The 19,718-nt window shown below is 33.1% G+C and overlaps 1 protein-coding gene across 1 annotated transcript; it reads right to left on the minus strand.

Annotated features, from left to right (window-relative positions):
* Positions 1 to 5,571: 5,571 nt before the first annotated feature.
* LOC149951604 (solute carrier family 22 member 3-like) lies at positions 5,572 to 19,498 on the minus strand. The gene is made up of 9 exons (XM_090169613.1): positions 19,438 to 19,498; positions 18,038 to 18,348; positions 13,118 to 13,221; positions 12,801 to 12,930; positions 12,535 to 12,728; positions 12,016 to 12,166; positions 11,478 to 11,575; positions 6,826 to 7,040; positions 5,572 to 5,693 (listed from the first exon to the last, which is right to left on the minus strand). The coding sequence occupies exons 1-9, from the start codon at positions 19,496 to 19,498 to the stop codon at positions 5,572 to 5,574; spliced, it is 1,386 nt and encodes a 461-aa protein (XP_090025739.1).
* Positions 19,499 to 19,718: the final 220 nt, after the last annotated feature.

Raw genomic sequence — 19,718 nt, forward strand, 5'->3', positions numbered from 1 at the left:
AGGACATTTTTTGTACGTTGGTGTTGGGACGTTCATTGAGTTTTAATAATCTTTGGAAACAAATTAATGTGTAACTAATTTAACGTAACATGAGAAATTATAAATTTTAAAATTTTGTTCCATGGTTATTTTGAATAGTTAAATTTTTTAAAAAAGACTGATACTTCATGGAGTTTTAAAATATTTTATTTATTTACAAATATTAGAAGCTTTCGGACCGTGGTCCTTCCTCAGCTAGTCAATTATACATTTTAAATTTATTTCACAATTTCTTTTTTGCAAGGTTTCGATGTTACCCCTGGTGTCAAGTAATAAAATTCCAAATTTTGGGAAGGTTTTAAATTAAAAAAATAATTTGGAATTTTATTACTTGACACCAGGGGTAACATCGAAACCTTGCAAAAAAGAAATAAAATATTTTAAAACTCCATGAAGTATCAGTCTTTTTTAAAAATTTTAACGTAACATGAGAAAGTTTTGTTTTCTCCAGTAGCGTAGCGTGGAGGGAAGGGAAAGGGAGTCATGGCCCCTAGTGGCGTCCCGGGCGGCTTAGAAGTAAGGGGCGGCCTGGAAAATAGTGGGGGGGGGGGGGCAAATTAACGGTTTAATATGGATGGGCCCCGGGTAGCAGAAATGCACGCTACGCCTTGGTTCTCTCCTAAAACGTTACTAACCATATAATCTAATACCTGTCCCTTCTTGGCCGTAGTGAAACGATAAAAGGTTAGCTATATATCCCCGTTTTCTCAGCGCAGCTGAGCTTTTTCATATAATCTTTATTTAAGTACTAAAATATATATACATACAATGAACAAATTTCAGACGGTAAGGATATTATAGCACGGGAATTAAAATGCAATACAGTAAATTAGGGCGTGGGTTAATATTATACACTCTACGGAACACAAAATAATAAACAAAAGGGAAATGGAAATCTGATTCTGATTTCCTGTCATTAGCGCGGGACATTCAAATGCTCTGACCACAATTTTTATCATTAACATTTCGATTACTTACAATCATTTATGGGATCAGTCTCCATTTCTCCGGCGAAAGCCATCGTTTTGTTAAAACGAGGGAAATGAAAACACTAAATACAATATTCTTAAATAAAACTACAATTAAAGATGCTACAATTAACTTCACTACAATTAAGACTTATACAACAAAAAAAAAGGAATACACTACAACTACGAAAAAAAGATTTAAATATATGTGGGAGATAAATAACTCGGGAACGACTTCGAAAATATTGGGACCTGCTACGGGATAACCGGCGGATAAAATGAGCTCTCAAACTCGGGGCCTAATTTTATCCTCTTCGGACCATGGCGAGGGAAAAATCCTTTTTGCTTCTTTGTAAATCCTTCCAGGCTTTTTACTGGCTACTATAGATTCTGACCCTAGGTATCCACGGGGGGAGGGAAGGAACGGAAAATTGTACTCATCACTGGTTATTTTCGGCTCGTCAGTTTGCTTTTCTCTGGGACGTTGTTCTACTTCGTTACGTTACGATTGGGGTCCGGATTGCGTAAGATGCTTACAGACGTGGTATTGTTTTCGCGGGCGTGGGATTTGACAGTTCGATTCGATTACGGCCCGGGACACGGATTACGGCAAAACATGGACCGGATTACGGCATGGACGTCCGGATTTCTACGGCGAACTTGAAGACGGAGGCATTGGCGAGGATGTAGATACGTCAGGGATTTTTGATTCTGTAGTTTCCGGCTAGGCGTTGGATGGAATAAGCTGGTTGGTTTCTCATGGGCAATTTGGTTTATCGTCATGGAATTGCGAGCGCCTGGTCCGGTGATGCGAGGGTGATCTGGGTCCCTTTCTTTCCGGACTTCTAGCGGAGGTACATCATGGGTCCCGCTGGACTTCCGGGTAGCTTATTCGTCTTGTTCCTTTTTCTTTTCAGGTTCGCAATGTCCTTTTCTCGGTCTTGTTCCCCGGTTTTGTTTGATGGATATGGGGCGGGGTTCAAATAAAAATAATTGGTGACTTCACTTTTTCCAGTGGTCATTGGCTGGTTGGTTTCATGTGGTTGCGGGGGTTTCAGAGGTCTTTCCATTACTTTTGTTTTTGAAGAAAACATCCGGGGTTGAAATTTGGCCCTTGACAACCGATTTAAGCGGAGGTATCGGTTTCTATCTTGGAGTAGGCCAAACAAGCTTCTTTGGTCTCTTTAGGTTTACCTGGAAGCCGAACGGAGAAAAGCCACTAGAAAATATCTCCAGGGAGTCGTGGTCCGTTGAGGGTATTAAGTAGTTAAAGTAGACCTTGCCCGGGTGCACCTCGTGATTGTTGAAGGTCTTTTACGCGTCCGCGCCAGCAAGTCTACGTATGTTGGGAAATACTGAGCCACGAAAAGGAAAGCCTTTAATTAGCAGCACCTTGGCGACGGATTAAATATTAGCCTTGTGGAAGGCGGGGATTTAGTTTATAATTTATTTGACCTATACTATTTAAATGATCAACTTAATTTTATGTTTAAGGGCTAGGGTAGATCATTTGCTATGATCCGTATAAATTTCACTTAATTCCAACAGATCGTTCCGAAGTTATTTAATTTTAAGATTAATGTTAATTGTAAATTAATTTAGTAAATTTGGGATAATTTTTATCGGTTGGGGGTGACGATTTCCGTTCTTTTGATGTATCGAGCGTATTGATTAATTAATCATTACTATAAAAAGGGGGATTTTTACATAAATACTGTAACAAGATGGTCAAAACCAGTAATTTTCTAGAAGGCGGGGATTTATATATATATTAGAATCGTGTAGTGTAAGTCAAGCGTATGAAAATAACACTATTAACAAAAGTAAATAAAAAATAGGTATGTCTGAGGAGAAGGTGAACCTGAAGGGTTACACTTTCTGCTGGTTTTTAACTTTTAGGGAGCTTCTATATTATTAACTTATGGTAAATGAATATTAATATATGTGAAAAAAACATATTTTGATATTATTTTCAGTACCTAGTTGTGCGCCTTCAAATTTAAGTACTTCCAATTTTAGCCTTCACGTTCTTAAGGCTCAGGAATTTTAGTCACTAAGAAACACGAATTTAAGCCTTCAGTTTCTTTACGCTTAGGAATTTTAGCAACCACGCTCTTTAGGTAATGGTAATTTAGCCTTCGGGGTCTTTAGGCTCAGGAATTTTAGTCACCATATTCTTAAGGAAACAGGAATTTCAGCCTTCAGGTTCATTAGGCTTAAGAATTTTAGACACCACGTTCTTTAGCAATGGGAATTTTAGACACCACGTTCTTTAGGAATGGGAATTTAAGACACCACGTTCTTTAGGCAATGAGAATTTTACCCATCAGGTTCTTTAGGCAATGGGAATTTTACCCTTCAGGTTCCTTAGATTATGGGAATTATAGCCTTCAGTGCCTTTAGGTAATGGGAATTTTAGCTCCCAGGTTCTATGATAATTGGGAATTTTAGTTTAAATATTCTTTATGTCTAGTAATTTTAGCCGTCAGGTACATAAGATAATGTTTTTAGCCCTAAGGTACTGAAGTGAATGGTTTTTTAGCCCCCACGTACTTTCGTTAAGGGTTATTTTAGCCTTCAGGTTCTTAAGGCTTGGGAAATATAGCACCCATTTTCTTCGGGAAATGGGATTTTTAGCCAACAGGATCTTTAGGTAATGGGAATTTTAACCTTCAGTATCTTTAGTTAATGGATATTTTAGATTTCAGTCTCTTAAGGCTCAGAAATTTTAACACGCAGAGGTTCTTTAGGTTCAGGAATTTTAGCATAATGACGTTAGAGGCGTAACATAATATATGGACGGGTGTAACATATTGAATTAAAGAGTAACATAATGACCTAAAAATAATTAATTGATTGGTGTGACATAATTAATTGATTGGTGTGACATAATTAATTGAAAGGTGTGACATAATTAATTGAAGGTTGTGACAAAATTAATTGAAGGTTGTGACATAATTAATTGAAGGTCGTGACATAATTAATTGAAGGGTGCAACATAATGAATTTAATGGTGTGACATAGTAAATCAAAGGGTGTTACATAAGAACTTAAAGGTTGTTACCTATTGACTTAAAGGTTGTTACCTATTGACTTAAAGGGTGTTACCTATTGACTTAAAGGGTTTTATCTATTGACAAAAAGGGTGTTACCTATTGACTAAACGGGTGTTACCTATTGAGGTAAAGAGTGTTTGATTTGGTAAAAATCATAATTATCAGAGACAAAACATATTAATGAAAACGAAATAATCTGTCTAGGTGTACTTCAGGGTTCTACATTACTACCCTAACTATTCAATCTTTTTGATAATGACAAAACATAGACAGATGAATCTGACACTGTTCTCTTTATTCCGACCAAACTAGTTGTTTAAAAGGAGGTATAAAAATGATAAGCTAAATTTGAATAAAAAACTATAACTGGTTCTACCATCACCTACTAAATTTGAATAAAAAACTATAACTGGTTCTACCATCACCTACTAAATTTGAATAAAAAACTATAACTGGTTCTACCATCACCTACTAAATTTGAATAAAAAACTATAATTGGTTCTACCATCACCTACTAAATTTGAATAAAAAACTATAACTGGTTCTACCATCACCTACTAAATTTGAATAAAAAACTATAACTGGTTCTACCATCACCTACTAAATTTGAATAAAAAACTATAACTGGTTCTACCATCACCTACTAAATTTGAATAAAAAACTATAACTGGTTCTACCATCACCTACTAAATTTGAATAAAAAACTATAACTGGTTCTACCATCACCTACTAAATTTGAATAAAAAACTATAACTGGTTCTACCATCACCTACTAAATTTGAATAAAAAACTATAACTGGTTCTACCATCACCTACTAAATTTGAATAAAAAACTATAACTGGTTCTACCATCACCTACTAAATTTGAATAAAGAAAAAACAGTGTATACAATGTTTACAAAAAGCAATAAAAATCGTGCGAGAAGTCATTCGAATATTGATGGGTCAAAGTCCTATAAATATCTCTACCTGGAATCAACAAATCAATATTGCAAAAAAAATTCATACGGTGTTTATTTAACTCAAAGTCGAAAAATATTTGAAAAACTACTTGAATTCTTTGGTTAACCATCTATACCTCTCTCAGTTAGCCTTTAGTATCAGTTAATGGGGAAATACTTCCTCTAACAATTGATTTTTATTTTAACAAAACCCTCAAATTAATAGGCCGATAAATATATTATCCTACTAGGAGACTTCCATTAGTACTTCCACCGCGTAAACCTGTGAAAAAGAGGATATCTATGATTGGTCGGAGTTTATTTTAAATGGTTATTTTCTAATATCTACGTTCGTTTTGAGTTTAGATCTATGAAAAGTGCTACTTTTGAATATAAAAAATAAATAAGTCAGAGGGAATGTTATAAGATTTTACCTGTGACGTGTAAACAAATATTTCATACGAAATGTACAGTACAAAGTATTTTACACAAGGTATACTAAACCATATTTAATCGTCAAGAGATTTGGTATATTTTGGTGTTGTTTCAACCTTTATCGAACTGACATCATCCAGAGTCTCCGGGAGTTTCTTGTTCTTTGTCTCGGGCAGAAAGAAGATCAAAGCGCCACTGGCGACAGTGAGGATACGGAATATTCCAAACGTCACCGACAGGTTTGTATACTCCGTCTGAAAGAACAAACCATTTAACAAAGAATAAAATTTTATCGAATAGGTTCTGCACTTACGACTTCAATTAAAAAGGGCGCCAAAATAGCCCCCACACTGGCGATTCCGGCGGCGATTCCCACCCCAGTGGTTCATAAATTGGTCGGAAACAGCTCTGGCGTGTACAGATGCAGAAAATTGTAGCTGGATACTATGCAAAATCTGGCCAAAACTACCAGAAACATTCGCGCCGGGGTAAAACCTACAAATATTTTTATTCTTTAAAAACCATTATCAAAGACGGTGGCGAATATTGTTGATTGGCCTTAAACCAATTTTGATTTCTTAAATAATTTACAATGCGCGGTTCTAGTCAAAAACCGGGAAGGTAGTTCAAGGATAAATATAACCTGAAGCCCCATTTTCGATTAACAAATGGAGATTATCGATACAAATCTTCGGGACATTCATCGTTGCAGTTTTTGAACGCTAATATTTTGCTAAGAAGAACTAAAGATTCTGTGGTAATTTTACGAAATTATTTCAGTACCAGATCAGATATTTTGATCTTTTAAAATGAAAGCGTGACGTCACAGTATATACAACCAATGAGAGCTAACTAACTCCATATTTCAACCGCGAAGGTTTGTGTAGCCTTTGTATAACAAGTTGAATTGAATGTTTTTAAACAAAAGTATTAAATATTTTATTTGAAAGTATGATATTTTACAACTATTTAAGCTTAAGCTTTTGTCTGGTAATATTTTCAACCGACCACGTAGTCGTAGCTGATACAAATTCGCATTAGGATTCCAAAATTGACCGAAATATTCTTCATTTGTTAAAAAGAGAGTCCAAATCTCTATATTTTTACTATTTAACTCTTGATTGAAAATGGGAACTTTTAACACTTTGATCTTGTGGAGAGCAAACAAATTCGATATAGTAAGTGTAGAGAGCTGTAGGCTCGCATTGCATAAAGGTTTTCTTACACCCTCGTACTAATTATAGCCGACCACCAGAATTAAATTCAAGATTGATAATATATTTATTTCACGGCCTTAATGGATTAAAAAAAAGGTTTCTGGTGGGGTTTTTTCAAGTAATGTTAATTTTCATAACAATGTTAGCTATTCTAAAAAAATTGAGTTACTTTTGGGCACAGTGATTGTCACAAAGTAAACGACAGCGGTGATGAGTAGAAATCCACCAAGTAGACACTTTCGGCCCAGGAACCTTTCTGCTCCCAAACAGAAGAACATACTTGGTAATTCGATAACGGATAAAAGGAAGACGTCCAGGAAAAGACTGCCTCCCAGAGCATCAACAGTGAGAGCACCTCCGATGTCAATAAAACAGGTCACGAACCTACAAAATAAAAAATTGATCCTCATAAGTTCCTCTGCATTGCAGCAAGTTGAAAGTTGAGAAACATCTTTGAACGGTTTCATCAAATTTAAGAAATTATTGCGGTATGTAGATTTCAAATAAAGTATAGATTTTGACTTCGCGTGTTACGATTTTATTGGCATAAATACCGAACAAAGAAATCAATTCTTGGAAAATAAACGTAATTCATGGTTTCCAAATGTTCCCGGTGTCTAAAACGGCTTCCACGTGTCGCGTGCCGATATTATGACAAAATATTAAAGTATTTTAGTGCTTCTACGTTTAAAAATGCGGTTTTCTACACTGTTAAAAATTGCTGTTAAAATTTACAGGAATTTACCTGGCAGAAAATTACCAGGAAAATTCCTGTAAAATTACAGGTATTTTTTCCTGTAAACGTAGCAAGTAAAAACCTGTTCTAGACACGAGAAATATGAAGTACCATTAACAGTAAATTTGAAATTGCTGTTGTTCCAACATGAAATTTCCCATTACGTTTACGGTAATTTAACAATAGAACTTTATTATCCTGTTGTTGCAAAAATTATGCTGGGGCTATAGGCTTACCCAAAATTAATTCCAAATATTAATTACTACTTTTTTATTTGAAAAACATGATACATCAATTGAATCAAATCAGGTTATGTGAACAAAATTTTTAAAACATCAAAAAGCGCATAAACCTCACCAAGATTCTTTTTACTAAAAATACTTATTGTCTGATTGCCATTGATGGAGATACTCGAGATGAAACTTTAGTCAAATCCTGGAATCCAGCTGTTTCCATTTCTCAACCTTGATTTTAATAAATTCAGCCAAAATATTTTTCAATTTGAATTAAACTCTTCAGCAGTGTTCAATGTCTTCTATGAGTGTACTGCAGCTAAACAATATAATAATTTTAATAACTGGAAATTCTTCATACAAAATCACAATTATTGAACCAAAACATATGCACATTAAGCATAGTCATTAAGATTTTAGGCAGGTTCTTTAAAATTAAAATACAATTGCAATTATTTTTATTAAAAAAGTTTAAATAGATAACCAAATTTCCAACTCAATTTTAAAAAGGGAGCTAAATGGATTTTTTTTTCACCTAGCTTACTCAATGGGTGACCACAGACTAAGAAAGATAATTTTTGAAGATATTTAAAGGCAACTTCTCTTACATTTCACCCAGAATCACATTTATTGAATAAAGAAAATGTAATCCCTTACTTCAAGACTTGGGCAAGGTGGTTTTTTAGAGGTGTTAAAACAATAACTTAAATTTTAAAATAAGTGAAATTTTGGTGGTATACACGCTAGAGCTTTTTTTTCAATTTGATACCATCACTTAAAAACAACTTTGCCAAAGTCTGAATAACTATGTAAAGTAATAAAAGGGTGGTTAAATATTTTTGGATTCAATAATTGTGATTTAGGGCAAAACAAATTGAATATATTAAAGTTATCGTAGTGAAATAAAATAGCTTCCTTTAAATGTAGCTGAAAATAAACATCATTAGTTTGTGTTCAACCATTGAATATGGTAGCAGGTGTAAAATTTTCATTTCGCCAACTTTTTAAAATAATGAAGTGGTTAAATATCTTTTGGTCCAATAATTGTGGTTCTGGGTTATAAAAAAATCATATATTACAGTATTAAGTTGGTTAAATAAAATTTTTCATCTACTACCATACCCAATAGACAACAAAGATAATTTTTAACTATATTTAAAGGCAACTTCCCTTGCATTTCAATGTAAAAACTTCCTTCACTGCCATAACTTTATTATATGCAGTTTTATTTTCCAGAATCACAATTATTGAAGAGAAAAAAATACGTAACCACCTTAAAATTACCCAACACAGGTATTCAAACTTAGGCAAGGTTGTTTTTAAGTGATGGTGTTCAATTTCAAAAAAAATACTTCAGCTTTTAAATAAGATTTTTTTTGTATCCACCCTATATCATTTACATATCATTTTTTTTATTCTAATTTAACCATCACTTTAAAAACTTTGCAAGTCTGAATAGCTGTGTAGAGAACTATTAACAGAGATAAATATTTCTTGGTTCAGTTAATGTGATGGTTCGAGTGAAAAATTTACATATTTTAAAGTTATTGGATTGAAGGAAACTTCAGTGTTTTCAGGGTGATAATTAAGGGAAGTTGCCTTTCAATATAGTTGAAAATTATCTTTTTAAGTTTGTGGTCACCCATTGAATATGTTAGGAAGTGAAAAATTTTCATTTAGCAAGCTTTTATTAAATTTTATTTTGAAATTTTGGTATCCACCCAGTATCATATATTTTAAAAGCTCAAGCATTTTTTTTTCCAAATTAATTTTAACCATATCTTAAAACAAGCTTCCCTACACATAACTGAACCAAGAAATATTTATCTACGTTATTAGTACTCTACACAACTATTCTGACTTGCACAAGGTTTTTAAAGTGATGGTTAAATTAGAATCAAAAAAATAAATTATTTCAGGTTTTATATAAATGATATAGGGTGGATCAAAAAAAATCTTATTTAAAAGCTGAAGTAATTTTTTTAAAAATTGAACACCATCACTTAAAAAACAACCATGCCCAATCCAATAACTTTGACTTATGCAAATTTTTCACTCAGAATCATCAAATTAAATGTGATCCACTCTGTATCGTAAATTTAAAAGCTCAAGCAATTTTTTTTTCCAAATTCATTTTTAACTTATCTTAAAACAAGCTTCCCTAAGTCTGACTAGCTCTGTAGGGTAATAATAAAATAGCTAAATATTTTTTGGATTCAATAATTTTGATTCTGAGTGAAATATTTGCATATATTACAGTATTAGTTTGGCTAATTATTTTTTTTCATCTGCTACCATACTCAATGGGTGAACATAGAATAACAAAGGTAATTTTACACTATATTTAAAGCCAACTTCCCTTACATTTCACTATGAAAACACTGAAGCTTCTTTCAATGCGATAACTTAATTAAATGCCATTTTTTATCCAGAATTGCAATTATTGAATCGAAAAATTACCCAACGCAGCTTATCAGACTTGGGCAAGGTTGTTTTCAAGTGATGGTGTTAAATAAAAAAAATATACTTCAGCTTTGGAATAAGATTTTTTTCTATCCAACCTATATAAAATCTGAAGTAATTTATCCATTCAATTCAACAAGCATTAAAAAACCAGGTTCAAGTCAGAATAGCTGTGCAAAGTACTAATAACGTAGAAAATGTTTTTGGTTCAATTGACGTGATGAAAAATTTGCATAGGGTAAAGTTACTGGACTGATGGAAGCTTCAGTGTTTTCAGAGCGAAGTCTTCTATTCACCCATTGAATATGTTAACGAGTGAAAAAATTTCATTTAGCAAGCTTTTACTAAATTTAAGTTTGAAATTTTGGTATCCATCGTCGTGTAAAATATATTTAAAAGCTAAAGCAATTTTTTTCCCAATTCATTTGAATCATAACTTAAAACAACCTTCCCTAAGTCTGACTAGGGTAATAATAAAATAGCTATGCTAAATATTTTTAGATTCAATAATTGAGATTCTGGGTGAAATATTTGTATATATTACAGTATTAAGTTGGCTAAGTGTTTTTTTTACCTGCTGTTTTCCTTCAAAGTGATAACTATAATATATACAAATTTATCACTCAGAATCATAATTATTGAACCCAAAAATTAAAGTTTCAAATTATAGCGTTTATCGGGATAATTTAAAAATTGACGCGTTATTGAGTTAAGCCTAGGCGATTTGTTTATACCAATCAAGCATAAATAAATACATTCTTGACCAAATACACAATACAAATATCTACTTAACTAAAATGGCCCCATTATTAACTTAATTATTACTTTAAAATAATGAAATTTAAAATTCTACTCACTATTTTGTATTTGATGATAATTTGTGTGCCGTGATACGATTATCTTCAATTGCACCACGGCAAAGCCGTTACACTTTGAAACTAGTGAAAACTGCAACCTCAACAAGATGGCGGGCTCAAGCGGTCGGTTACACGGTATTACCGAAAATTTACTGTTAATATAACGGTTAATCGACGAACAGGACTATAGCTGTTGCGTACAGCAACTATCTAGTAACTCTAACGGTAAAAGTTGGTACTGGAATTTACCTGTTAAAATTTAACAGGAATTTAACAGGAAGCTACAGTAATTTTTAACAGTGTACATTCCACAGCTTTTGGGGTATTACTAGAAAAATACACAAACATTGGCATCGAGTGCTATCTATTTTAACATTGGTGGAAGTTTCAAAACATTTAAAAAATATATATCCGCCAGTTTTCTTGTCAGATATAGTTAGTGCCAAAATATGTTTTACAGTACGTGCTTCAAACATTCCTTAGTCATTGTATACAAAATCAATTCAGTATATAAATAATCATACCAACTTACCAGCCTAAAAATATAATCAACGATCTTTTGGTCATTTCTTTACCATGAAATATTTTAAACATTCTGATTCCAGGGCTATTAGATTTCTTGACTTGTACCTGTTTGAAGTCAAACAATTTCATAGTTAACATCTTTATAAGTATTCATATGATGTACTGGTTTGGTTATGGAGTTAAGATTACGGGAGCAATATTGTGATGAAAATGACCGACTAGTTGGAAAAAAAAACTAAGCTTAAGCTAGGGAAATACTTTTGTATTTTTATGAGAATGCACTGTTAACCGTGATATTTCCTTCCATCCTTGAGAGTCATATTCATGAGATCGTTTGTCTTAAGTTTTTAACAGGCTTATTTGCTGAAGAACTGCATTTATTTCTCTCAAGCTTAATATATGCCTAATTTGGAGAATTTATTTCTTTGCGTTATATATCACAAAAAATTGGCTTTCACCTTTTTTATTGATCTGAATTTGGGAAAAGAATTAAAACAAATAATATTAAAAACAATTAAATATATGAAATTAAGCTTAATGCCAACCTGAATTTCGTTGCTTATTATTTCCAGGTCAGCTTTAATTTGATTTTCGTCTATAGGAAGTCGGTTCACTTTTCTAATCCATTTGATTAACTTGAAGCACTTTTGCTTTTTCTGTTCCACCAACAGCCATCTTGGAGATTCAGGAACGAGCCTTTTGATAATATAAAGCCAGGTCATTCTTTAAAATTTTTAAACACAAAGGCTCAATCTATATAATTGTTTATTTGCTTCAACTTACGAACTTTGGCGTTTTGTTTATTCCATATTGATTAAAAATTTATTTTCTGAATAAGATTTGTGGCCAGACGATATTATAGATTTTCGTCATACTGTTAAAATGTCTTTTGTCTGAATCGGTTATCTCGGATTCTTCCACGATTTCGTGTGTGGTCTTAAACTTTCTTTTGGCTTAAAAAAAAAAGGCGACCAGCTTTAAGTAAATTGCTCGAATTGAATATTTTACGTAGTTTTCTTTTCTTGAATAGTAATATTTAAAGAATGGTAAGCGAAACTTCTTACCAGGAAAATAAAACAACAAAGCAAAACAAGCAAGCTAAGAAGATGTGAAAGTGATGTTCGTCTCGAATGTAATAGTAGAGACCCGGCAGCAGAGTGTACCCAATCGAGTATCCGAAACTGCCCACCACGATGCCAAAGAATCCTCGATTTTTCTCTGTGCACATCTCCATCACTAAACACCAAATCAGAAACGTCTACAAACATGGTACGATTAAAAGCTTTTAGAAAAAGGTGAACTTACGAATAACCATAAGCACGTAATTTACTGACATTCCGGTAAATCCGCAGAAAAACTTGGCCACAATGTAGAGCTCGACGTCCTTCGCGAACACCAACATGAACACTCCAATTGCCCCGGGAATGAGACTTACTAAACATATTGGTCGTCTTCCAAATCTACATATTGAAAAAAAATTTCAAAAACTGTCTTAACTACTTTCAGCGCTTCAATGAGATAATGAGGAGATCCCGAAACACACAAACACACGTAAAGTCTCTTACAGCAAACTCTCACATGTATCCCTTCAGAGTCAAACCAGGTTAAAACCTACTGCCCTGTTTAGTAAACAAAAAGTGGGCTCACCTGTCGCAAAGGTAAGATGCGGACATTCCAGTTAAAAGATTACCAAATTGCTGAGCCGAACTGGCCACAGATATATACCACTCTCTTTCGCAAACTAGATCGAACTGTAAAGATCAGAAAACAACACATAATATACCAGTATGAACAGAAAATAAATTTGACCTTTTATCGCCACTTAAGTTTCAAATTATCAAAAAAAACCTTTACCAAAAATTATGTTCTTCAATAATTAAAAATATCCACAATATAAAGACCTCTAGAGATTGTTTCTCGTAGAAGGAGTACGTTGATTTAATTATAGGTAAAATTATATTTTCAATAATCTGGTTTGAATTTTAACATATTTAAATAATGATTTTAGTAAATTTGTTTATAATGTTTATCGCAAAAAATTTATATTAAATTTCAAATCATTGATTGCTTTTATGTCTCATTAAAATATCTTCCTGTTATTTAAAATCACTGGAAGCTAAAATTTTAATAATTATCGTTTTCTTTATTTAATCAGTCTTCACTCGAAAGAAAAAGGCTTTGTTATTTATAAGTTTTATCATTCAGACTTTATTAACCTTCTATCTATTTTCCTTGATGTATTTCTCTAATTCCAGACTAGAGCCCGCTAGTAGTAGATAAGTCCCTTTTAACGAGTTCAATGACCGATTTTTCCAAGATGGCCGCCAAAATAACCCAAAATTGTTTTCCAAAAACCAGTTTTGACCTTGGGAAAAGTCGAACCCTGAATTTAACCATGAAGATGACCTTTGACCTCGACGCTTGACCTCTGTCCACAACCCCTAAGCCTCGGTCTATCACCCCAACAAGTTTGGACACGGTCGGACGAGACCGGACCGAGATATCGGCGGTAATATCTGACCCCCCCCGATTACTTACGTTTAGTTACTTCTGGTTATAATTTTTTTTTCATATTTATTCATTTAAAATGCTAATTAGTTAATTACGAGATAGGGAAACAAATTCTTTAATGCGAAACAACCCGTAAATTGTTCAACCTTCGCTTTATAACCTTGTCAATTGTAGCCCCACCCAAAATACTTTAAATATCTAATAAACGAGTCTAAACTTCAATTTATTTACTTTTTGGAGATAAATAAATAATTACACAATATCCGCCCGAGATGTAGCCACTTAGTTTTTACCCCGGACGAAATAAAATAAATTTATTTACTTTTGTAAATAATTTTTTTTTAACATTTGCAATACAAAAGTACAATTTTCCCCAAATAGGATAGTTTGTTGGTTTTCAATAGTAAACGAGAACATTCTAAAGTAACATAATCAAATAAATAGCTTTTTTTTAAATAATAAATTAATTACATAATAATCAATCAAAAACAATCAATACACAATTAATAAACATTTTTAAAACAAAACATTACAATTTCAAACCATTACCAAAAAAAGAATTGGCAACATATACTCAAAAAACTCTAACCCCAAGATTATGATTCCACAAATAATAAATTGCACCAGCGATGACCGAATTAATTGGTCTTATGGCTGGTCCAATTCTTTTAACGCCCAGGAAAACAATCTTCTATACCGACTGGTTTACGGAAAAATACTGACTCCAGACATCGCGAGCCATTTTATACCAGACTTTCCCCGCCGCTGTCCTTTTTGTCATGCCACAAACCCAACGTTCCCTCACATTTATGTTCTCTGTAATATTACTGTAGTCTTTTTACGTTACATAAATTTATTTATAAAATCCTTTGACCCAATTTTTGAGTTAAAAACAAAAAATTACTGGCTGTTATGCGATATAAGTGAACCGTTTTTGTAAACTAAATATTTAATCTTAAGCATTACGAAATTAACAATATACTCCATGTCAGTAATGCGCGTTTTAACATGCAAAAGAGCAACGGATTATGGCTGGGAGGTTGGTTTAATAGAACCGACACACCGTTAGATCTCATTTGGTCCAATGAAAAATTAAAAATCTTAGGAATTGAATTTGCACCATTTAAAAATTGGCAAGAAAATATAATCTTAACTTTCCTCGATAACCTAAAAACCAACTTAATGGCGAAATCCAACATCGTTGAGAATCTTTCCTATAAGAGTAGAGCACTTCTATGCAATAATGAACTTTCGAAATATGGTACTTCCTACCATGTATCTTTCTTCCACATTCTTTCGAAACTAAAATAATTTCCACCTGTAGCAAATTTATATGGAATGATAAAAAACATTGGCTGCCCTTAAACGTAATTTGCCAACCGAGCAAAAACGGTGGAATCGGACTATCAGACTTACCAGCCCAAAAACACAAATTTCACCTTCAAACAATAAAACGTATCCTTTCTACTCAGTACCAAGCCGAAACCGAATTATTCATGTACAACGTAAAACAAAGCAACCCCCATCGCTACGACATTGAAGCCCTACTTTATAAAATGCCTCTCAACAAAACAAACACTCAAAAATTCTATTGCTCTATCTTAAATACCTGGAGAACCCTTGGACCAATCACGCGACCCCCAAACACCTTCGATGAAATACTAAAAGAACCGCTCTTCAATAACCCATATATTGAGATAAACCTCGGTATAAGCTGGTCAGAAGCAAACATACGCCATGTATCAGACATTATAAACCACTCTGAACGACGCATAAAATCTGCTGAAGAGATATTTCCTAACACCTCACATAAGACCAGAAGCGCCGATGCGCAGCTAGTTACTATAGCCGCACAGCTAAACCGCCTCTGTCCCTCTATCAACACTAAGCTCAGAACCCAAATTCTCTCAAATCAAAAAATAAATATTCACAATCGTATTTTTCACGAAAAAACAGACCACACACTTATCCCATTTCTCACTACCTCAAAATCCCAAATTTCTAAATCATGTTCAAAAAATTCCCCAACCTTTGACAAAATCCCCAAGATAGTACATATCGAAGAATCAGATTCTATAAATTGGTTTATAAGCTGGCTCAATACCTTTAACTCGCAGGAAAACAATCTAATTTATAGACTTTTCTTTGGAAAAGTATTATAAAAGATTGTATCTTTAAAAGTAAGTTGTTAATATGCTTTGTTTTTTAAAACAAATCATTTTTATTTACAATTTTGTTTAAAATAAGAGGATTTATTAATTGATATTTTATTAATACCTAGCGTTTGTTTGTAAAAACAGGTTTTTTCTTCTCATTCGCTCTGTGGAATGTCTCCTGGCGAAACGTGATCTGCGTTTATAATTTATTGATTAATTCCATCTGGCGCGGAGATGCGAAAGTGAGTAAAAAATAGAGTAGGATCAACGATGCCAGATGATAATAAACATTTTTGCGTTTGCGTGATATAATTAGTCAATTGTTCAAAAATCCAAACTAGTTTTACAAGGCTGTAATTGTAGTTGATAACGTTTACACGTGACGATAATTAAGGGGTGGGTATTAATATACTTCTACAAGGTTGAAAAATGCAATTGAATGTTGAACCAGTGCTATCCTAGAGGTAATTTTAATTTATGAATTTAAAGATATATAGATATTTGATAGTTAACAATGTGGCAGAATTTTATAGAGCGTTATTCTGGTAACGCTGTTCAACAGAAAGTTAAAATTATAAATCAAATCAAGTAAGTAATATTTAATTTAAAAACAATTAAAATTATTAAACTTAATTTTGTTTTAATTTAGCCACCAATAAATACCCGTTCGTTTACTGTGAATAGTCAGAGAAAATTCTATCTACGTGTTAAGGTATTAACAATTTTGCTATTTTTAATTTAAAAGAAAGATAATTATTTTTTATTTATTTTAAATAAATTGTTTTTGGAATTTTTATTGATTACAGAACTTAAACCGTTTTCCATTGTATCTTCAAAAAAAATAAGAATTACTTTATATTGATAAAGTAATACGGTTTTATTGCAGGTGAATAAAATTATTCATTTGAATCGCTAAAACATTGTATCTTTAAAAGTAAATAAACTGAATTTTTTTATAATATATTAGCGACTAAATCTCTGGCGGATATCGCAAAAGCAAGCCCATTGTAAGGTTTTAAAATGTTAATTAGTTATGTATTGATTGTTTTTGATTGTTTATTATGTAATTAATTTATTATTTTAAAAAAAATTGTTTTATTTGATTATGTTACTTTAGAATGTTTTCGTTTACTATTGAAAACCAACAAACTATTAGGGGGAAGATTGTACTTTTGTATTGCAAATGTAAAAAAAAAATGTATCTACAAAAGTAAATAAATTTATTTTATTTCGTCCGGGGTAAAAAAATAAGTGGCTATATCTCGGGCGGATATTGTGTAATTATTTATTTATCTCCAAAAAGTAAAAAAATTGAAGTTTAGACTCGTTTATTAGTTGTTTAAAGTATTTTGGGTGGGGCCAAAAGTGGCCAAGGCTATAAAGCGAAGGTTTCCCTATCTCGCAATTAACTAATTAGCATTTTAAATTGCTAAAAATGAGAAAAGTAAATGAACATAAGTAATGGTGGGGGGTCAGACATTACCCCCGATATCTCGGTCCGGTCTCGTCCGATCGTGTCCAAACTTGTTGGTGTGATAGATCGAGGTTTAGTTGTTGTGGTCAGGGGTCAAGCGTCGAGGTCAAAGGTCATCTTCAAGGTCAAATTTAGGGTTAAAATTAAAATGTTTTTCGACATTTCCCAAGGTCAAAACCGGTTTTTGGAAAAAAAATTGGGGTTGTTTTGGCGGCCATCTTGGAAAAATCGGTCATTGAACTCGTTAAAAGGGACTTATCTACTACTCCCGCTACGATGAGATAATTTCAAGTACAAAGACTATATAGCTAAGCTCACTTGGGTCCATTCTAACATAAATAAGAGACATCTAACTCAATATTTCACGTTGAGCGTAAAAATAATTTTTATCTATTAGGTAAGATTGATCGATTAATATAGATTAACCTTTTCGATTAAGGTTGAGTCTTTCTCGAAATCGCTGCCATTGTATGTCCAATGATGGCACAGTTTCGTCTGAGTTACGGTTGGTGATGTTGTGTTTACTGTCATTTTACATTGATTTTGGTTGTACTCAAACTCTGGATCAGTACATTGATATTCCATTCGGGCAGTCATCAGGGTAATGCACATTGTGGTCATAGCTATTAAGATTCCATATAAGATGATCCATAGCGTGAAAAGTTTTTGATATAGTCCAAAGTCTCCAATTATTTGGGTGATATCGGTTGGCGTCTTATGAGAGTCAACTTTAAAAACTAAATTAGAAATTATCAAACGCTTTACTCAATACTCATATAAATGTTAAAAACGTTAAAATTAATAAATCGGCAAATTATAACATATTGGATGTACAATTATGGAGTACACCTATTTCATATAAACCTTGAAGCAATATCAAGATAATAACTTGGCGATAAGTTTTGACCTCTTGAGTCCAAAATGTTTTCACTTCAATTAATTTGGATTGTAGGCATTATTTGTAACTTGGTTAGCTATTTTCGGACCAATCGTGTGTTCAGTAGCGAATTGGTAAATTTTCTCTTAACTTGGATAAGTTTTATCAATTACAACAGATACAAAATAAGTTTGACCATAAACATTTTTAAAGAATAAATATTGGAAGATAAAATTGTTGGTTAGAACATCGCTTTACATTTTATAAATATAACATTTTTTATTTTTACAAAACATTAGACATTATGGTTAAATAAAATAAAAAAAAACATAAGTATCGGGTTACGGGTATTCGAAGCCCAACCCATGTTCTGGGTGATAAAAATATTTATGTTGTTTGTTTGCTGAGCGTATTTCACATCGATTACTTAAAATATCACAAAATCAACTAAAGACGATTTATGAGCGAGCGAGCTAAATCTATGCTGCACAAATCCCGCTCTCTCTTAAGCGAGCGAGCTAAATCTATGCTGCACAAATCCCGCGAGCGAGCGAGCTTTCTCTAAACGTGGAGATGCCGCGATGACTGGTAGCCGCTTACGGCGCGACGAATAAGTCTGTCGCGAACGAAGAGGATTTTCGCTCGCTTTAATCACTCTCGCAGACGTGGGCAAAATTGTGAGTACTAAATAAACAGTGATAATTCATGTGTTGAAACTTTGCTTCTTTTAAATAGAGTTATTAAAGACGGTGAGTTGAACCGACGGATCTCTATGTGAGCAATCTCAATCTAATCTAAACGAATCACGCTCTCTCCTCGTTCGCTCTCTCTTCAGTGAGCGAGCTTTCTCTAAACGTGGAGATGCCGCGATCACTGGTAACCGCTTACGGCGCGACGAACGAGTCTCTCGCGAACGAAGAGGGCTTTCGCTCCCTTTGATCGCTCTCACCGTCGCTTTCGCATTGAGCTGATTTTTTATTGAACGATGGAGCCTTCTCTTTCGCTTCCATCTTTCCAATGAAATTCAGTTTAAAAAAAAGCTTTTTATTTGACCTCGGCCTTGACATGGTGCACGAAAACAATTTCGAGGTTTGACGATTAATGCGCCGTCTACTGGGGGTTTTTTTAGTTAATTTTTTTTACGATAGTATTAACCTTTTAAATTTCCTAGAAAAACATATCATATAGTTTTGAAATCGACCTTGAAAATGTGCACAAATAAAAATTAGG

Source organism: Leiobunum rupestre, chromosome 3 (genome assembly GCF_980474605.1).
Source record: "Leiobunum rupestre chromosome 3, qqLeiRupe1.1.hap1, whole genome shotgun sequence".
Taxonomy (NCBI): domain Eukaryota; kingdom Metazoa; phylum Arthropoda; class Arachnida; order Opiliones; family Sclerosomatidae; genus Leiobunum; species Leiobunum rupestre.

Bases quoted from the DNA above. Each gene is read 5' to 3' on its own strand.
- LOC149951604 (XM_090169613.1), bottom strand. From the start codon at position 19,498: ATGGAAGCGAAAGAGAAGGCTCCATCGTTCAATAAAAAATCAGCTCAA. The intron at 12,167-12,534 runs GTAAGAAGTTTC...TATTATCAAAAG, and splicing joins TTTGTTGTTTTATTTTCCTG to GCTCGTTCCTGAATCTCCAA. The intron at 7,041-11,477 runs GTAAGTTGGTAT...TTTATTTTGTAG, and splicing joins TTGATTATATTTTTAGGCTG to GTTCGTGACCTGTTTTATTG.